The 21,200-nt window shown below is 33.6% G+C and overlaps 2 protein-coding genes across 3 annotated transcripts in view; both read right to left on the bottom strand.

Moving 5' to 3' along the window:
* Window positions 1-1,181: 1,181 nt before the first annotated feature.
* On the bottom strand, window positions 1,182-13,225 carry LOC142983804 (putative maleylacetoacetate isomerase 1). The gene is made up of 5 exons (XM_076130880.1): window positions 12,986-13,225; window positions 10,960-11,146; window positions 4,689-4,807; window positions 1,879-2,096; window positions 1,182-1,354 (listed from the first exon to the last, which is right to left on the bottom strand). The coding sequence occupies exons 1-5, from the start codon at window positions 12,989-12,991 to the stop codon at window positions 1,243-1,245; spliced, it is 642 nt and encodes a 213-aa protein (XP_075986995.1). The 5' UTR covers window positions 12,992-13,225; the 3' UTR covers window positions 1,182-1,242.
* Window positions 13,226-13,351: 126 nt separating this feature from the next.
* Window positions 13,352-21,200, bottom strand: part of LOC142983814 (uncharacterized) — a 43,240-nt gene continuing 35,391 nt past the window's right edge. For both annotated transcript variants that reach the window (XM_076130914.1, XM_076130905.1), the window contains exons 2-3: window positions 15,029-15,776; window positions 13,352-14,626 (exon numbers count right to left, since the gene is read on the bottom strand). In XM_076130914.1, the coding sequence (XP_075987029.1) occupies window positions 14,415-14,626; window positions 15,029-15,776 (960 nt within the window). In that variant the 3' untranslated portion in view covers window positions 13,352-14,414. The remainder of the gene's footprint in view (window positions 14,627-15,028; window positions 15,777-21,200) is intronic.

The following is a 21,200-nucleotide window of genomic DNA, read 5'->3' as shown; positions in this document are numbered from 1 at the left end:
TTCGAGTATTTGTGATAGTACGGCGCATAGAGTAGCGCGATTCTCTACAGTCGGTACTATCGAGTAACGAGTGTTTCACATTTAAAATCTATTGGAAAAATTGTTCCCGAATTTCATACAACATTTCTCGATAGCTAGCCGGTTGTCGATACTCGATAGTTGTACAGAGGCGTGATTCTCTATAGTCAGGATTGTCGAGTATCGAAAGTTTGACACTTAAAATTTCCTGCAAAAATAGTTCCTACGACCCGCACTACAGGCGCTGTTCAGATTATCATACCAAATTTCTCGATAGCTAGCCGGTTGTCGATAGTCGATAGTAGTAGAGAATCACAAAACATAATGTCTTCTTAACTGTAGAATCTGTAAGAATCAAATTAGTACTGTTACGACGTTCTCGATCATGTTTGTTGAGTGCACTGATGTTATTTACAGGTCTCGGTTTACCTTATTTTTCTAAGCAAAGTAAACTTAGTTGTTAAGTAGGATTAACATCGGTGAGATAGCTTTTGTGTTTGCGTTATCAGCTTACAACTGTATTCAACATAGGCTTGAGTATGTAGGTTCTTGAGTCAACAGTTTTAGAAAAAGAAAATGTAATATCGTAGACTAGGATTTCAATTTATAATCTTAGGATACTCCCAAGAAGTTTAAGATCATCTCTTGGTTTATATTATTTCAATAGTGGTTAGACCTATCTTAACATTCAGAATTAATTTGGTATGATACAAATTTATGTTTAGTACCAATAACTTACAACAATGTTTCTCGCATTCGGCCGTTACAATGAACGCGTTCGATTCAATTATATCATCAAACATTTTAGGGCCGACTTTGCCCTGTGTTCAAGCTCTAACTAGGGCAACCTTGACATACTTAAAGATTATAGATAAAACTATATACCTAGCTGAAATAATTTTATGTTGTAGTAAAACATGTCTGTAAGAGCTCTGTGTGTAATATTATCAAGTTTAATTGATTATTTATGTATAAAACTTTGGGGCACAAAACGGGCCTCTTTAAAAATTCTACTTATTTAATATTGGGCGCTATTCAATAGAAACGATTAAACATCAAATATTATAGCTATAATGTTCGAACCATGAAAACGACGTGACATGAAGTGACGGTGATGGTGCGCTTAGACGAGGGTAAGAATGAAGAAATAAAAAACTTTTAGATTGAGTTATAAAATGTGTAATATTAAATAACAAAGTATGCATGTTTACAAATTCATTTTCTTCACTTTTTCGCCCTTACACTTTTAGGGTGAGTTTCCTGGAAAACTCTCTCTGTTAACAAAGTCTCGTATAATTTTGACACAGTCGGGAACTTTGTGACATCCAAGGAGTATCTGAAAAACAATAAAAATTTAGAATGCAATCTTTAAAATTATGTTTTCAAGTTTTATCGAAGACTTAAATTAAATGTTCAAAAGTTAAACGCCATGTGTTGCTAGATTAAACTTTGTGTCAAGAAAAGAAATGAAATACAAACAGATTTGTCAAGCCTTCATAACTTTACATCATAGTAAAATATTTTAATTTTTTATTGAGGCTACATTTTGGGTTCAGTTGATAATCAATATGAGTCATAGTTTTGCATTTTATCCACATTCTTAACTCTATTTGAAAGGAGTACCTATTTTACACGTAAAACATTTATTTAGATGAACATTAGACTTATTAATCTGACTGGATGTACGATATGCATCTTCATATCTTGAAGTTTAATGAACTTCTCCTATTCAAAGATTTGCGTGTAGGTAATTTGTTTTCATGATTTAAGTAGGTAATCGTTAAAATAAGCTCCACTGCAATAAATTGTAGCAGGTACAAAATAATATTCTGATACATACATATCATATTATGTACTTACCTCGAAATGGCGTTGAACACTTGGGGCACAAGACAGATGTCTGCAATTGTAATCTGATCGCCAACACAGTATTTACCAGCAGACTTTCGAAGCAAATCGTCTAAAGTCTTTAGTCCACGTTCAGACCAGTATCTGGTAAACTTTTGAAACTGATCCTCTGTTTCAAAGTGTGATTTCAGACCAACGTTCTGTAAAGGCTGGATGCCGGCCACCACAGTCTGTGAGAAAAAGAAAAATAAGTAATTATAGGCTCATTATTATTAATTCACTTACCTTTGGTTTCTGAGGTACATTTAGCGGTAGTTAATCTATTTAATAGTGTTTAAACTCATATAAAGAAAACGCATAAAATTAATTATTGTTATTTATTTCAAAATAAACTACGCTATTAATTTTCTTCAATACATCATATTGTAAATTTAAAACAGTATAGTAGTGTAAATATAATATGTTACAGAGTTATACATATATCTGCATTAATACATTTTGGTATAAATATTTTGTGATAACTGATAAAGTATATTAAATCAAGTAAATTGTGTACTCATATTTCATAACGTAGCATGTTTGTAATAAAATCCACACATTAATTTTTAGAGGTAAGATAAACGTTGAGTAGTGACACAGCTGTAAATAAAACGTTCGTTTTAATTTTCAAATGCTCACGACAAATTGCGAAAGTTTAGTCGTTAGCCCTTTTTATTATTAGGTTATGTTTTGACAGGACCCAAGTAAAGTTAAGATTTATGATCTTTGCCATGCCTCAGCCTGTAGGTGTATGTTCATAACATGTAATGTTCAAATGCAAGGCGAAATGTAAATAAATGCAAAACAACTGTAGCGCGATTCTGTACAGTCGGTACTTTCGAGTATCGAGAGTTTGACATTTAAAATGTACTGCAAAAATAGTTTCTACGACGCCCGCTAGAGGCGCTGATCAGATTTTCGAGCAAAATGTCTCTATAGCTGGTTGCCGGTAGTCGATAGTGGTAGAGAATCGAGCTACTGATAAATCTACTGGAGAATTGAGTGAATCAGAGATTAGTAAAGATACTAATCTTAATGTTACGAAAGTATGTGGTGCATCTACATTTTCCGAAAACTATGACGTCAGCTGCATTAAAATGTCAAGTGACATCAACAAAGATGCAAGTTGGTACAAATTGATGCTGTTCTGTTCCCCTCGGTTTACGGACTATATTTTCTAGGAAAATATCTCATGTAGGCGTTTAGTTGAAATGATTGACGTAAAACAATATTAAATGCGATTAATTTTCAAAGAATGTGTTAGGCGCACCATTTATTTATAACAGGTTCGTAGTTGTATCGTTTTTGTTCTTGCCTCTGACTTCTGAGAACTATCGTCATTTTTCTTTTAACTTACTTATCGTAAGTAAGGTACCTGCGGGTATTAAGGCCTGTCGGGTAATAAGGCCTAAATAACAAAAAACGTACGAAATACAGTAGTAGACGATCAAGATTACAGTCACACAAGCTCAGAGCGTATACGAGTCGCTGCAAAGTGGCGGACACACTCTTGCACTTCTCCCCCCGCAAATATCGTCGAAATCATTCAGAAGTGCGGTTCAGCAGCACGAATTATAAAAAATTACTCCAGTAAAACGTAAGTTGTTTAGAAAATATCATATTTACAAACCTGTATTGACTGTTCGCTTATTAATTAACGTATGCTTGTCCTTAGATTACCGTTTTAAGAGACTTGTAGTTATAAAAATAATATTATTATTCTTTTTCTGTAAATAGGTAGTTGGCGGATATTAAGGCCTATAAAATTTTACTATAGGCCTTATTATACTCCTATTTTTTTAACTGCTATATAAGTAAAAGCGTGTTTTTAAAATGTTTGTTAGTGGGTAGTATATACGTAGTTTATATTTTCAATTTATTTATTATTGTTTTCAGTGCTTACAGTCACGATGCCTCCCAAACGAGCATTGTGGTCAGAAGGCGATCTGACAAAAATAAATCACAAAAAAAAAATATCGGTACGGTCATGCCTGCAAAGAAGATAGAATGGATGATGCAATGAGGCAATGTTCGCGATGCTCCAAGTGGTACCACGAAGAATGTGTCGGTTTGACTGCAGGATATACTGATGATTTTCAATGTCCTGATGGATGCGAATAAGGACAATTTATTTAATTTATTAAGACTACTATGCTTTCTATTGCCGTATGTTAATGATTATTGATGTCAAGAATACTAATTTACTTAGTTTAATTTGATTTTTGAATAGTTTATAGTATAGGCCTTTTTACCCTACCCTATTATAATAAGGCCTAAAGACAGCGTTTTTTTAAAAGTGGTATAATGTTTTAGTTTTAAGCTTTAGAAGCTATTTTTTGTTTAAAGTCGGTAGTAATATAAGTACATGACTGATTATTATAAAAACTGGTTGATTATATTGGATATTCTTCATTTTATTACAAATCTCCCTTAGCTAGGCCTTAATACCCGCGGGTACCTTAGTTCTAATAAGTAACAGCTCAATTTATCAACTAATTCGTAGTTTATAGATTAATATTACTATTGTTATTGACCGCCTTCGTGACACAGTGGTTAAGGTAGTCGCCACGCCATCAACATTGCGTCGGGAGGTCGTGGGTTCGATTTCCACCCGGGACAATTATTTGTGCGATCCATAAATAGTTGTTTCGTAAAAGTCCCCGAGTCACAAAACCCATTACTAGAGCGGGTGTATATATAAAAGAAAAAGAAACAAAAAAGGATATGATTTCCTTTCACCTGTCCATAAGTTTTTCAAATATTATTATAATATTCAGTAGTACCTCGCATATTTCCCTCATACGAGCTCTCAACAGTGGAGTGTTTGGTGTCAGGGACGGCGCGGGGCGGGTCTCCTCCAAGTACTGGATGATGGCCATCGACTCCACGAGCACCGCATCATCTGCACACAATTCATATCATAAGTCATTAACAGACACTATTAATTACCTTGCAACGTACTATATGTCCTTAATAAATTAATAACCACGAACTCTTAACCTGTTTAGTGCCTTTTCATAGACAGTACTCCTATTGTTTGTTGCAAAGCTTGCTAGTATTGAATCGACCAAACAGGCAATAATTCTTAAATAGTATACTAACAAAATATCGATACCAACTGTCACGTAGGATTGAGATCGATTGTTCATCAATCGATTGTGACAAATTGTGTAAGACATTTAAATCAATTGATGGACTCAAGTAGCTAGTACAATACAATTACACCAAGTTTAGACAAAAACAGCCAATCACGATAATTATACACTCTGTTTCAATTTGATTTGATTCAAGGACCAATTGATTGATTCCGTTGTGAGAATACAGTCATTTTAATTTGTTAACAACTTTTACAAATCAATGATCCTTTTCTAACGAAACTATCCCTTGAATAGTCACAAATAATTCACTTAATTCATCTCGTATTTGATTTGCAGGTAAATTAAGCGAACTACACAAATTTCTCGAGGCGGAAAGTTTCAGCAAATAAGCTTGTCAAATGGTAAATTATTTACGTATCAAAATTTGAACCTTAACGTGTAGTGTTAATAACTTTTTTCCGGTGACTTTGGGCTTTTGTTTTCTATAGTGAATGCTTTGATCATCGTACCGAAAGCACCTGTTTATAGTCACTGTCAATATTAGTGCCCACGCTAGTTTATAAACTGGGACTTATCACACGATGCTGACTTTTTGGGGTCGCTATATATTATTTACTTATAGATTACTACTCATAGATATCTATAAGTAATACTTCGTATGTCTTTCTTTACGTAAGTTTTTTTGATGAACCAATATGTACTGCTATTATATTTTATTTATACCAAATATTGCTAATGGAATATTATGCGGAGTGGATTGGATTTCGTAGATATCTTCATTTGCATTACCACCGCGCTGTAAACAGCATCTATTCAAATCTTATTGCGAATTATTCACATGCAAAACACTCAATAACACAAAGGTACTAAATTTAATCAACTACGAATTGCTCCCAATTTATTCCAGTTAATAAAACTGTTAAAATAATTGCTTTGATCATGAAAATATTTTGCAATCTCGTGCAATTTATGTTGTTATACTCAATGGTTGATGACATTGTTCATACGCGCCTATTATAAGTATTTAGTAGATGTTCTGTGCAAGATACAATGACCCAAATAGTTACCAATTCAGTGACACTTTTTCTGTGTGCGATGTCATTAAATGGCGACACATTCATTAAATAGCTATTTGCGGAGTTATTGACCGGTCCACTTGAACAAACGGTCGAGTGAGCGGAGCTAGGCAAATGATGTTTGATTGTAGCACGAACTGCCACGACGCTACTCAGACTACTCTAGTTGAATTTTTAATATCACTGTTGAACGTTCAACGTCGCGAAATGTAAGTCTTCCAAAACAAAAACTACGTATTATATAATAATTTTATTCAGTTTGACTAACACACGCTTTTTGTTTAAACATGTCATCTCTTAATCGCATTAATGAAACCTATAATTTATTTGAAACTCTAATTTGCAATTTGAAATAATAATCTTAATTTTTTATACGATTTTGACACACCCGCCTTTGGTATCACCACCTCTGACTCGTAGACCGCAGCCGCTACGACGCTCTACGATATGTTTTTCTTCGCTTTGAAAAAGTTTGTGTAAAGCGTAACATAACCTGGTTTTTGTTTTTTTCATCATCATAATTACCTTTATATATTATTTTGTTCAATTAGGTACTGTAGGTTGATAGGTATTCAATAATATTTTGTAAGTCCTCCTTACCATTTGATGTTACTATTAACCACTTTAAGAGCGCCTTTTTAAATGATCTCGATAATTTATACTACGATGAAGAATACAAAAAATAAACAGAACATGTAGGCAAAGATACACATTAATAAAAACAGAGAACCGTAACATACATAACATAAATTGTAGCAGAATAATGATCGCTTCGTTAATTCAAAATGATATTCACACATAGCCTTTAACATTCGTACTCCAAATGTAATTACTAATCCATTGATCATAATCACAAAAGTTAACAAAGCCTGAATATTACAGATAGATGTAAACGTAACCCACTATCTTAGTCTGTGATCTTTGCTAAACGGTTTTATGCGCACTAACGGATCTTTTATACCCGAGATAGCAAATTATAGGGTTGTGTACATTAACTGCTAATGTTCTGTTATGGGTCCGGGTTAAGAACATTAACTTGATACTGCATTTATCAATATTAGCTTTATGGTTTTATGTCCAGTGGCGGGAGGAATATTGAAAGTAAGAAGCTTTTTATGTCTTCATAGATTTAGCTATCAGGCGAGTTGTAAAATTCTAGTTTATTACTTTAAGCTGGTATCTGCTGAACGACGCCGCGGCGATTAAATAAAAGTCTTCAAAGAAAAAAGTTTTTAATAAAGCATATAGTTCGCAATAGTACTTTTGTTATAGTTGTGAGAGTCCTAGTAATCCGTCCAATTCTATTAATAACTGTGACTTAGCAAATTATCCGCGAGACAGGCGCCCGTAGTCTTATTGTCTCAATTAGTTTTAAGTTCAACGTAAGTCCTTCAGTTTCAATGTAATTTAGACATGGATTTCAGTTCTTAACTGTTTGTGGTCTTCGATATTTTTAACGACTGTTTTGGTTTTTATTTCCTTATTATCGTTCCTATGGCCTATGTACGCACTTTTTTTTATACAATACGTACGTATTTATAAATTTTTATTTTTAAATTATTTTTTGAATGTATCAGGGCACAGCAGGGTCCAGGTTGAAAAGTTTTATTCGGTAAAGCATATTGTAATACAGTCCAAAACTGTAAGTGCAAATAGATACACCTGTTCCACTTTTCACGTAGTAATCTTAAGTATACTCTATTTAGTGGTGCATAGGCGGACTTAGTGGTTGACTAACCATTGGGTTAAATAAACAAGTTTATGCTAGGTGTATTATTAAGTACGTAGATATAGGACACTTGGAATTCTAAACAGCAACTTCATTTCTAAAATGGAAATCGACAAGCCCGAGTACTGATTTGGTTGATCGAGTGTGGGTAATAAAGCGTGTTAATGACATGGTTATTAGCGCAGCCGGAGTGCACTCGAGCGGGCCGAGGGGCTATTGTCGCGCTTCGACGGTGACATCAGCGAATATTGAACTAAATATGCACGATACTCAAACAGATGAGGAACACTCGTCGACCTAATGTTTGATAAATAACCTCCTTGATAGTTTGGACACGTTTGATTGGATTGATTTATTGGTAGGCGTTGAGTCGCGGACGCACGAATATTTAGTGCCGTTAATATCTTTGTTGACTATTTGAGTTGAGGTCATAATGTAGGTACGTGTTGCTAGAAGTCGTTGTAAGATTTCAGTTTCGCTGTTACACGTGTTTGTAAGATGACAAAATTCGATCTGTCATCGATTCAATTGATTTGATGAGCACTGAAAAAAGTAGTCTTTTGGGTAAATCCAAATTAACATTTTTTGTTATACGTTATAGGTACACGTAGTAGACGAATTATCTATAGAACCTTTAAATTGGTACCTGCATATGTTGGTATCCAAATTGTTTGATGCCTATGCAAACTTCTTATTGAAACTTTAATGTGTTGCTGAAGCGATTACTACGAAGTCAGTTGTTAGAACTTTCGAACTAGGTTCTATGAAAGTTCCATGGAATATTAACTTGGGCATTATATCTTCGGATTATACCTTAATTCAGAAGCTATTAGAAAATGGTAATCGAACCCTATCTCGACTTACTAGCACGTGGGGTTAACATGGCTGAACTTGTATAACAAGATTGTCAAACAGCTTATACGATGTTACGAGTTGCGTATTTTAATCACTAGTTAGGTGGGTATATCAGGCACATAATAAAATACATGGATGGGGATAGTTAAGGTCTTCAAATCTATTTCTTTTTTATAAATAGCACATAGCTTACCATACTGGTAAATGCCCTTGTAAATATTTACCAAATACGTATAATTCCCTGTAAGTACCGAGGGTGCGTTCACCTTCAAAGCGACAATGTAAAAATAACACAGGCCTCGTAAAACGTTTTTATTTCCGTATTACCGAGATTTCATATAAAGTATTTAAGATTATTCCCGAAAGAACAATTTGTAAAATTTAAATCCACCATCACGTATGGAAGCATCAAAAAGCCGAATATTTCCCTCCCATTTCCTTTTTGGCAGACGGATATTGGTGTATTAGGGGCTTTTATCGACGCGTGAACATATATGACGTGTTGGCATAATAACCTCATATCATTGCCTCTTCTTTGTATACTTGCACAAGTAATGAAGCAAAAAAGCGACAACAAATTAAATTAAATTACGGGAAAATAACGCTTGGATGTGAATGACAAGCCCCAGTGGCGCGTTTTGATGTGATTATTTATTTCCTTAGTTTTTATTTAAAAATTTCAAGCATTTAAGCATGCTAAACGTCACTAAATATGTAAATAACTTACACCAATACATCAAGGTCAGTATTTAATCAAATGCTATGGAGGAATCTTTTCGCAGAAATGACTTATTATTTCTTTGGCCTAAGGGAAATTACCTTTTGGTCCTTTTGGGATATTGTGGGCACAATCAACCCACAGATATATTTACGAAAACGACTGACATAAGTATGCTGTTCGTGTGACAAACAGCTGAGAGTTTTTTACCCTAATCAAAGACATGGCATAATAATGTAGGAAACTAGAAAGATGAACATTTCTTTAAAAATAATACATATCTTTATATTAAAAAGAAATGCAGTATAACCCAACTTTGAAATTCTTACAGTTTGCTTGAAGATATTTTAAGTTAAGAAGAATAGTTGCAGTACACAATGTTGATTTTCTAAAGGCTCGTAGCGTACACAAACTCTCAGTGAAACTTGTACATTTGAATACTGTCCTTATGAAAGTAAACTTTGAAATCAACTCCTTGTTGTTTATATGGTTGTATTGTGCTTTCATTTTATAAGAACTAGCTCGCACGAAATCAAAGCTTCATTTGTAGCGGTTAATTTTTAACGAATCAATAGAAACGTACTTTGTTTTAGTGTAAATAGTCGCTAATTGATTTGTTACAATCGATTGTCAATCGATGTTTTTCATAGTCGATTAGCATCAAACCGAACTATTTGCTGTTTCAAACAAGTACTTTTTAGAACTTGGATTGTTATTGCAAGGAATATTCTTGTTTACTTTATAGGTGTTTATAAATCGATTAACGCGAACGTCTGGAAATGATGATAATCTCGATACAGATGAACTTGTATTAGACTAGACGGGAAGTCGACGTCGATTTACTTCAGATAGCTAGTCGATAGTCATGTTATAATCAGCTTAACGGCCGGTTTAATACTGTGTATGTAGGTTCGGTTAGGAATTCTGTCAATTTTATAATCATCTGTTGAAATATCACCTTGTATAATACAACGATTTATTTTTCGTCTATGATGTTGATCAAGTATACTGTTAGCTCTAAACCTTTTAAATGACTGATAAACTATCCTAGATAGGTAGGTTACGTGTGCAATTTAATACACTATTGTGTATGGACTAAACAATCTTAAGAGTTACATAAGCACAGTATCTAATTGTGTATATCATATGTTATAGTTAAGCGATGTTCGAGTGTACGAGAGTCATTATTAGGTGCTTGACACGATGAATTGATGTTGACGTCATTAGCGAGCATTGTCCCCACGAATTGTGCTAGCATTGAGGAATGATTGTTCTATGATGTTGCGTGATTATTATTTACATACTCTAGTTAACCCTAGTCAGTGCATAGAGGACCAGTTACGTGATAATTTGAAAAGTATATTTATCACTAAAAGGATCTATAATTAAGTATACTTTAGTCAGAAAGTAGGAGAGAAAAGAAGTCTTATTCTGGTACAATATTGAAGTACAATTTTGAAAACAAGCATAGCATAACAAATCAATTGGATGTGAGTTTCTTTATGGTTTTTTAACTGTAAGTAAATTAAAAGGCCACAGGCTTAAACAAGTTCTATTATCCATTACGCAAAAACTTACCTATGCAAAGCGCGGGAACTTTCTGTGCAGGGTTGATGGAGCGGTACTCTTCAGTCAACTGGTTCCTTGCCTTCACTATATCAACGGAACGTTCTTCGAATGGGATCTTCTTCAAAGTCAGGGCTGCACGTACGCGCCAGGAGCACGATGACATCCAGTAGGCATAGAGGACCGCACCTTTTTCTACCTTAGAGCATATTCAGACAGATCTATAATACAACAATTTAGTACCTGTATGCAAGGATTGCGGCTGACGAAGATATGGTAAATTTAGAACATCAATGACCATCAGTTGCAGCTTTGACGGTGGCATGTTGGATACAGCTACCTTATTTTGTCAACACACAAAATTATTCATAATAATATAATCTAGATAAATCGTGCCCGCCGAGGCTCTCTTATAAGTTATCAGACTAAGTATACCTACTTACTGGTGATTTTACAGTGAGAAGTTTTTTGGCACGGAGCGTTTGTTTAGTCAATGCTATTTACGAAGAAACGTGCCAATGCAATGTTGTGCCTGCTTGGAACATCTTTTATAGAAGTAAGAGACCTAACAGCTATATTCACTGCCTGGAGATTATTACCAATTAGAAGAAAGGTTTTATCATACTTCTTTCTTTAACGATTTACTTCTAATCTACGACAAAATAGACTAAAATTGTTTTGTGGAGTACTTACTACAAATGTATAAGAAAACAATCGATTCACAATTTTGATTTGAGACTTGAAAATATCTAGTTATTTTGTGATCTGTATCAGTCTGTCCATCAACTTGATACACAATCATTTTGGATCGCAAACATTGATTTTCATCTCCAATCGCGATCTAGACTAGATTGAATGTCTATTATGTGTTTAGACACTATATTCTAAGGCCGGCCTTTTTCGATTCTATTTGATAATAATGTCCAAAGGTTTAAAGAAAAGGACCAAGAGTTGCAATATATTTTTAATTCTTTAATTCCTAAACTTGGTTAAAAGTGTGTTTTTAAATTTTACAAAAATCGATATAATAATTTTGTTAGCGTACCTTACAATCAACTCTCAATCAATTTCATTGAAACTGAAAATCAAAATACAGACTCCAACATTTCGGAATTTATAAAACTCAAACAAGATTTCTGAATAACTTGTTAAAGGATATTGTTTCAATCCTTTATTTCGTAAAACAATTGAAAACAATGAACGTTTTATAACTAAACTGAGATGTGGGACTAAATAATCTCCGTTTGGAAATCACTTGTTTATTTTTTTGTACATTCTTATTTGCGTTTGAAAAGAGAACACCTAACGTATTCGTATTTGTATTTTCAGCCAACAGCATTCCTTTATCTCATATACAAACTTTTCGTTGTAAAATACGTATAGGTAAAAAAAGGTTTTATGAGACGTTTACTATATTATATCTACCACTAACATCCTTCAATAATTTAGTGTTGACTTGACTGAAATGTAACCCATAGAATTACAAAAAAAGAGCCCATTAAGGATGTATAATTGAAAAGTAAACGGCCGGTTACGGTAGATTCATGGTCTTTTAGTTTGAGAATGAGACCATCACATCGCATGGGGAAACACGAGAAATGGTTAAATTTTACTCATGATTCTTGGTAAGCGTTTTTGCTGAAGTAGCTTATTTAGATCCATGTTTTTTCCTATTTTGTTGTTAAATTAGATTTTTTTAGTTAATGATTTTATGATTATAGTAAGTATTCTGTGGCTTTGAGTAGATAATTATTTAATTTGAGAAATTTAAGACTCTTCTAAATATTTTGAGGTTAAGTAGGTACTAAGAAAACATCGATATTGTTGGAATAAATACCTATATTATTATGTAAATATAGTTTATACCAATATCATTCAGGTAACCGGTTCTTCCATTTGGATAGATTAAGACTGTATTTTAGAATTTAGAACGTAACCTTAGTTATTCATTTAAGAAGGAGACCTATTCAAAGACAATATAAACAAATAACCAAGGAGATCGGATTATAGTAATATGACGATTAAATAGTTTACTTACCACCATGACGAGTGTTTTGATCACGTTATTTACAAACTTTCCATTGATAAGATTTATCAAATGTCAAGTAGGTAGTTTTTTTGACAGCCGGTTATTGCACAGTGTATAAAATCGCACAACTTTAGGAACCTATTACGACTTATTTTTTGTTGTAACTAGATATTTAGTATTAATTTGTTTAGGTAAAGACTCTTTTATTCTTCTTTAAGTCTTCGCTTTCGGTAACTTGTAGAATGTTGTTATCATTCTTGATCTTTCGATTCAACATAACATAGTTCACATTTTATCAACAAGATGTCGCTATTTGTATATGTAATTACTTGGCGGGAAATTCAAGATAACACTGGGCTGAAATAAAAAATGAAAGCTGATATACATTTTATTTATTTACATATATAATGGCAATATACGTAATTATTTCATTATCACTATTATAATATTATTCAAATACTTTTTGTTTTAAAACCTTATAGACACATTAGACGTGGAAGTAATATAATATATTCTATGGATTATTAACAAATAAGTATATTTCAGAAGACATTAAGCATTGAAATCAAGCATTTGACAATAAAGTATTTGTCCACAGTCAATTACTTAATATAATAATATCCATTACATTAAAACACTTATTGTAATACTTGTTTTATAATGTAAAACAGTCAATACAAATATTTGTTGTAAATACCAGACAACCATCTAAAATGATAGCAATGTGTTGGTCATTTTATTGTACTATTCAGCATCCTTTACAATTAAATAATACCTACTTATCGTTCTGATAGAAAAACAGTATCATTGAATTTTTCATAAAATTATAATATTTGTTTTGCGAGCTATATTTTATCTCTAGATCTACTTAAAAATCATTTCGTAATACTTTTATTTCGTAACATTGAAAAACTGAGTATACTCAAAGTTATTGCTTTAATACACACCACTTGTCATAACACTATAATAATATTATACAGAGTGAATTATAAATCATGAGATCGTTTCTTTGGAAACGAATTTAATGATAAAATATTGTGGCATTTATTGTGCCAGAGTACATTTCCAAACTTGCAGAAAGCCCAAGATTTACAATTCACCATGTGATGTTAACGTTTTATGTTAAGACATTCAGCGCTAAGTCTTACTAATGGTAATAGCTAGACTATGAGCACGTTGAAACAAATGGACCGAACATTTTATAAGGAATTCGTAGATGATTGATTTGGAGCCAACACAAACGTAAGCTCCAGATACATAATACATATTTAAGTACTTTCTCATAAGCGTTTGCTACTGCGATGATCATCAGACACTTTAGACTAATTCCAAAACCCTTCCCAAAATTATATTTTATATCATGTCTTCATTTATTATTTTAACACGTAACGATGCAAATAAATGTAAATTAAAAAGCTTTTAAACATTTCTAGTATATTCATCCCCATCGTAACGGTGAGCCGGGTGGTCGCATGAGGGTCGCTCTGGTCTCCGCGGTGAGAGTCCCGCCACCGTCTGAGTCAGGAAGACCGTAGAACGCGTGTAGATGTCGCCGGTGTTGCAGCTCGTGACCTTTGTGGTTCAGACTCTGCAGGCGACTCCACAATGAAAAGATCCGTTTGCTCACCGCCTTGTTTTCAGAAGAATTCTCTGCAAATATGAAACATACAATCAATAAACTTTTTATTCAGTGAAGCGCCAGATTCTTCGGTTTACTCACAATAGTGGAACGTCTAATAAAGAATCTTCTTCATGATATGTGTGACTTTTTGTGTCGGTGCACGATGCGGGAGACGAATTGACAAAACACTATTGTGTACAAGGAATTTTACCTTACAATGGAGGTATAGAACCTTTGGACGTGACAGAATGCGGCTCAATAAAGTGTAGTGTGTAATATTTATAATATTTAAATGTTTTTTTTTACATAAGATCTATGACCTTAATCCTTATTCTAACACTCTAGCGACTGAGTTTTCGAGGAAATATTATTTAAAAAATTAAGTGTTAAAAAAAATTGAATATTCAACTTTTAAAATGTTTAAAACCAACCTGGTAGTTGATTATCTTGCGTACTTGAAATGCCTTCCCTTTTCACTTTTATAACATTCACGGCGGGGTTATCGTTCCTGAATCGATCATTCTTTTCATCTTCTCTCAGGTTATTAGAATCTAGTTCGGAAGTCAAAAGATTAGCGTAGTTGGCATTTGCATTCTCAAAATCTTTATTCAAGCACGCTAAACGTATTTTAAGTATTAGTAAGGGGTTAGCAGATATGACTGCGTCGTAAACGTTGTTAGTACCAGTGTTGGCGTCTTCGTGGAATTCGTTGGTTACGTCATTTATATCATTGTCATCAGGTGCGACTTCATCGGGGTATCGTTCTTTGCTAGGGTCGGGCTCAAAGTTCCTCTTTTCATTATTCTGTTCGTATGACTGGTGAAGACGGTCTAATTGTCTTGGATAGTTATGCCATTGCTCTTTTCGAAAACCTTCGCCGTTATAATTGTCGTTCTTATTAAATATACTCAAAATATCATCGTCTCGATTATTGTCCGGATCCGCGTACATCGCTTGTAATTTACTCAATGCCGGTTTGTTATCTCGTCCGACGTACAATTTGTATATTTCGTCGAGAACATTTCTTGTTTGGTATCTATTACTAAATATATTGTCATTATATTGGCTGTCTAAGCCGAGTGTTTCTCTGTTGAGTTGGTTCACGGACATTGGAAGTACATTGCTCGAGGAGAGCGCCACTGTCGCGAGGAGCAGCACGGGGATGAGAGATTGGCCCATCTGTAACAAAAGATCATCGTATTATGTCATGTCTAATATGCAGTCGAGAGTTAACGAACAAATTATAAGTTAAATTCTTATGATGTCACCGTCACTCTGCATTTATTAATTAATTTTCTAATATCAATCCTTTTCATCTGACTAATCGAGAATATTCAAAGATTTCAAACAAGACACTCCTTCGAAGCGCGCTGGGACAAACATTCACAAGAGTCGTGATTTGCATATCTTTGTTCGCATTCCCTAGACAATATGTCATACATACAAACGTCATAGTCTGAAAAGTTCAAGATTCAATGAGGTTTAATTTACTAGTCGTATGCGAGATATTAATTTATGTAGCTTTGTCTCTACTAGTTGGTAGAAAGGAATTGGATATTATTTAAAAAAAACTATTACAAAACCCAATATATAATGGGATACGGGAATTAACGCGAACACGCATTTTACCTTAAAATGCCTATTACAAAACCTATTTACAACATACTTATAACAGCACTATCTAAAATACTGCTAAAACCTTTACACATTGCTAAGTTACACTAAAACTGCTCATTATATCCTCCGCCTACACAACTTAACACTGAACAAAATTTAATTAGAAACGAATGGATACCAATGGAGCGTGGTAACGTCTTTAAACGTGGGTAGATGTCTTAGCAAATAAGATACTTGGAAGTCACGAGTTACCGAATGCCATTTACATGGGGATCTTTCACGCAGACAGTTGGCGTCGGTATAAAGAAGCAATAAAGGTTATTAATGACCGGTGGAACCGCTCGTAATTAACGGCCATACTTCAGTCACTTAACCTTGGGGAGACGTTAAGGAAAGTATTAATAGTATCGACTATTGGACCGACTAAATATTCAGCTCTAAATGTTGTTAACGATATTAATGGATAGTTCAATGTAAATAATCGTGTTCAACAGTCAAGTATAGAAAATAAGAGGAAAGTTTTTGTCAGATCGAATTTGGAAGTGAATATAACTTTTTCGCTTGCTCTAACAAGATAGATCTTTATAACATAGAAAGGCTTTTCCAGATTCACTGTTCTATATTTGTTTGTAGAACAAAAATTTCCCAAATTCACTTTGATGTAGAACAGTTTATATGACAACGTATTTATTACGAAGTAATTCATCCGGAAAAAATATTGAAAAAGGAACGAATTAGTACATGTCTGTGAAACGACTATTTTAGAAAAAAAAAATTGCATGAATTTTTACTCATATTATAGTATTTTTCCTTCTGTTTACTTTTACCCGCAGTCAGCCTAATAAAGCCACGGGATTAAAATGGAATGCGTACTCATTTAAGTAAACAGATTTTGCGCTTAAACGATTTCCTTAAGCAGTAAATTTAATAATGTATTTCAATTAACTTTTCTTCAAAAGTATTCCTTCATTTTTAAATCGAGTGACATTTTCTTCTAAAGCTGAAGATGATTTGTTATGGATTTAGACATTTTACTCAAAAACGTCGAGCTGATTCAGCCTCATAACATTTAAAGGTTATATTCATAAAATGCATCTGTGGATGACTAAAGTGTTGAGTTTGCTGAAACAGCCTTAAAAAATTAATGTAACTTGAACCAAGCTCGTTCAATTTACTTTTTACGCTAAGGCTAAAAAACTATGAGTTAGGTTGATTTTTTACCACCATTTAACAGATTTCCCGTCTAATTTTAATATATAAGTATATGTTACTGTAAAATACCGAACTGTGGTAAATCCGAAGATTTTCCGGTAAAACCTAAGATTTACCAACTCTCAAAGGTTTTACCATACGAAATAAAAGAATTGTTCGGACTTTTACCATTGCGAGTTGGTACATCTTAGGTTTTACCGGAAAATCTTAGGATTTACCACAGTTCGGGCTTTTACAGTAACATATATCTTATATGTACCTATATTTATTATTGTAAATTTCTGCATTCACAAAATACCTACTGATCGCCAATGACGACTATTAGTCTGATGAATCGGGGCATCAACGTCTAACACAAAATGCTTCATGTTTATAGGGAAAACATAATTTAAAAAAAAAAGTCAGAACAGTCGTGGGTTAAATATGAAGAGTTTGAAAATAATACAGTACCTTTAACAACACATAAAACATGTCTGACGTCCCTTCAAAAATGAAACGACTGATATCCGAAAAGATAATGTATTTTTAAACAAAATAAAGTAATAGCTAAGGTGCTTCGTTTCGCGAGGTGTTTCATAAAAGTTTAATGGCTTCAAATTCAAAGTGTGCATGAGTCAGAATCTGGTTTAAAAATTAATTTACCTCGGCACATCGTACCGGCTGCCACCTGGCACTGTCGTTTCGTGTTTGTACACATGTACCTAAGTGAATCGTAACACAAAAGCCTATAATTTACTTGAAAGTTACTGGAAACAAAACCATTGTATTTCACCCCATACTATGATTCATTCATTTATCCGTAACAACGTAATCATTTAAAATACATTATCTACAAAAGTTCAGGCGTTACGACTCAATTTTTTTACGAGGAATTATTAATCGACTACATTTCGTTATATCGGTACCTTTATTGTCCACATGAATTAAATTTTTATGGCACTCACGACCTTCTATGATTCAACTTTCTCTGTAGTATGGTGTTTTGAACAAAACATGAATTAGTAATTCAATATGGCGTTATTATTTTTGAGGAAAAATAAACGTAATTCTAGGAAAGTCGTGGGTACTTTTTATTGATACGTTGCTAGGTAATCGATAATGATGTCAACAATTCGTCACTCTTTTGTTAACTCATATAATTATTACACAGAACTAATAATTTATACAGTGTATGAACATATAATTTTTGCAGTAGCAATACAGTGTAATCATTTTTATACCATGTTATAAAAAGTCCTCTACACTATGTCACGATTTAAAATAAAATAGATATTGGCAGTTGCAATTTTTTTGCGCGCTTTTATCTAAAGGTTGGCCTCAAGGGATTCAATCCTCAGGCCTATCGCACTATCATGTGATAAGATTTCTTACCCTTCTCAATACGCTTTACATATCTTATATTACCGATTTCGCGTTAGGCACGAAATAAAGTGAAACCCTTTAAAGAATTCTTTGGAGACATTTTGAACATTGAAATCTTTGCGTTAAAAGTTTAAAGTACTTTGGTATGTGTGTCCCGACTTTATTTTCTTATTTTTAGAGATCTGTTCTGTATTTGGAAGCTTCTTTTTCGTATACAATAAAAATATCACAAAGATTTTGCAGTAGCTGTGTGCTAGTAAGTCACAAACACCTGCCGTTGTGAGTGGTCTTATATAAAACTGACTTATTTCATCACACAAATTCATATAGTATGTATATGCTATGAAGCTACTGCGACATCTCTAAGCACTACTAGTACCTAGGTATTATTCTATTACCTACCGTTTTGGGACAAAAATCGCCCTATTTCAGTTTAGAATTTTGCTTTCGACACTAATTATCATTTATTTCAATATTTTTGTTGATCTAAACGCCCCTTTGTAGATCGATGCTAATAGTATCAAAACATAGGTTAATTTCTAGAGCTAGATTTAAGTTTGCCGTCGAGTCTTTAAGAAAGTTCCATTCATTGAAAAGGTAGAAAATTATTTCAAGGTGTTGATGAAATAAATTAATCATATTTATTTGTACCTGTGACAGGAATGTAAGAAGACGTCTGAATTGCTTAGATATGGAATGCAAGGCGCGACAGACTGACTTCATTCCGAACTCCTATTCAAACTAAATTAATTCTATTTGTCTTTATGTAAATACCTCGGCTGAATCTCACAATGCTTAGGCTCAATAGTTTGCATTCCATCTTATAAATATTTATTCGTTATTCTATTGAACTAGATTTTGATGATGTTTTCTAATTTAGTGTAATCAAAGAAACTGTTAAGGGAACAGATTTGATTGGATTTAATGGGGTGTAGATCATTTTATGTGTTAAATAAAAGCCCTAGACAATAAACAGCAAGCTTAGTGGTTACGAAGTTTCCTTATAATGGCGCTACATCGACGCGAGTCTTAAGTATACTTCATTTTAAATCTTTGACTGATGTCAATGCTCACGAGGAAATTATAATTAAACGTTGATTAAAATCCATGGTCCATCTATCTACTTGTTAACAAAGTCACGAGGTACCTGCTATAGTATTTAGAACAGAGTCAAAGTATCTTATGACTTAAGATGTAGACTTAGTATTTGAACTAACAGAGTGGTCACCGATCTCAGGCTAACAATGTGTACAAACACCAAAGCACCTGTAATCCTTTCTAAACCTTTAGGTTCAATACAAGACGCTCTCGTGCGAACATAATATTGTTTCCTCTCATAATCTGTATCGCCTGTAGCGTCTGATCCTCGTCCATTCATAGCACAATCATTAATGCTACAGTTCACTCTATCTGTTACTGTAAATTTAGCACCCTTTGATCAAACAACTCAATAGGTTCTAAAATACTATCAAAATTAAATGAATCATTAAAGTGTTCATTGATTTTTGCTATAAATATAAATCGAATGCAATTTGTAATGAACGATTGAATCGTTGTTTGATTTATCTTAAATGTCTAGCAATTTATTTAGAACATTTGAATAGAATAGTTGTTTGCGAATTATTTCTTCTTATAATGTTCTTTCTTCTGAAGTTACTCGATGACTGATATGTAGCTTTTGTCTATTTTTAAGCGTTAGTAATTGTGTCCCAAAAAATCGTAGTAACTTTTAACAAGTCGGTATACCCTGCATAAACAAGACAAATTGAAGTAGCGCGATTACAGTCCCTACTATGGAGTATCGAGAGTTTGACCTTTAAAATGCACAGCAAAGTCATTCCTACACCACCTATAAGAAGCACTGATCAGATTTTCAAACAGAATATGCCGAAAACTAGCCGGTTATTGATAGTGGACCGAAATCGGAAGGCTCCCCAAAGAACGACAGTAAATACGAAACAACATAAATGCTACGGCAACTTCACCGATTGAAAGAATCACAGGTCTTTACAATCTTTCGAAACTAACACCGGTCATTTGGTCAATTCTAAGCGTTACCTTCAAGACCACTAATAACGGTACAGAACAGATAATTACTGGCATTCACGTCTATTTCCCTTCATTTTTCCAACGCAATCCGTTCTGGACTGAACCCGTTAGGTGAAAGGGATAATGTAATCTACAGGTATACATCGTACATATGACTAATGTTGAATCGATTTTGAAAAGCCATTGAAGCATAATTATTGTATTATGAAGGGTTTATTATGTTACAAGCCCTGAAAGGGTTCAGATTGGTAAGGAAAAACATCTAGAACAAGAAGGCTTTGACTTTCTCGATATAGTAGCAGTACTGTATTAGGTAGAATATATCGTTTGGGTAGTTCGTTCTTAGTAATGATAATTATATTT

The sequence above is a fragment of the Anticarsia gemmatalis genome, chromosome 2 (assembly GCF_050436995.1).
Source record: "Anticarsia gemmatalis isolate Benzon Research Colony breed Stoneville strain chromosome 2, ilAntGemm2 primary, whole genome shotgun sequence".
NCBI classification, from domain to species: Eukaryota; Metazoa; Arthropoda; class Insecta; order Lepidoptera; family Erebidae; genus Anticarsia; species Anticarsia gemmatalis.
Note: the sequence above shows the minus strand (reverse complement) of the source record. Positions and strands in the feature narration are given on the sequence as shown.

What these genes read in the sequence shown, in the direction of transcription:
- LOC142983804 (XM_076130880.1), bottom strand. An exon ending in AGTTCCCGCGCTTTGCATAG is followed by an intron (nt 4,808 to 10,959) that starts GTAAGTTTTTGC and finishes AATTGTGTGCAG; the next exon opens with ATGATGCGGTGCTCGTGGAG. An exon ending in GTGTTCAACGCCATTTCGAG is followed by an intron (nt 1,355 to 1,878) that starts GTAAGTACATAA and finishes ATTGTTTTTCAG; the next exon opens with ATACTCCTTGGATGTCACAA.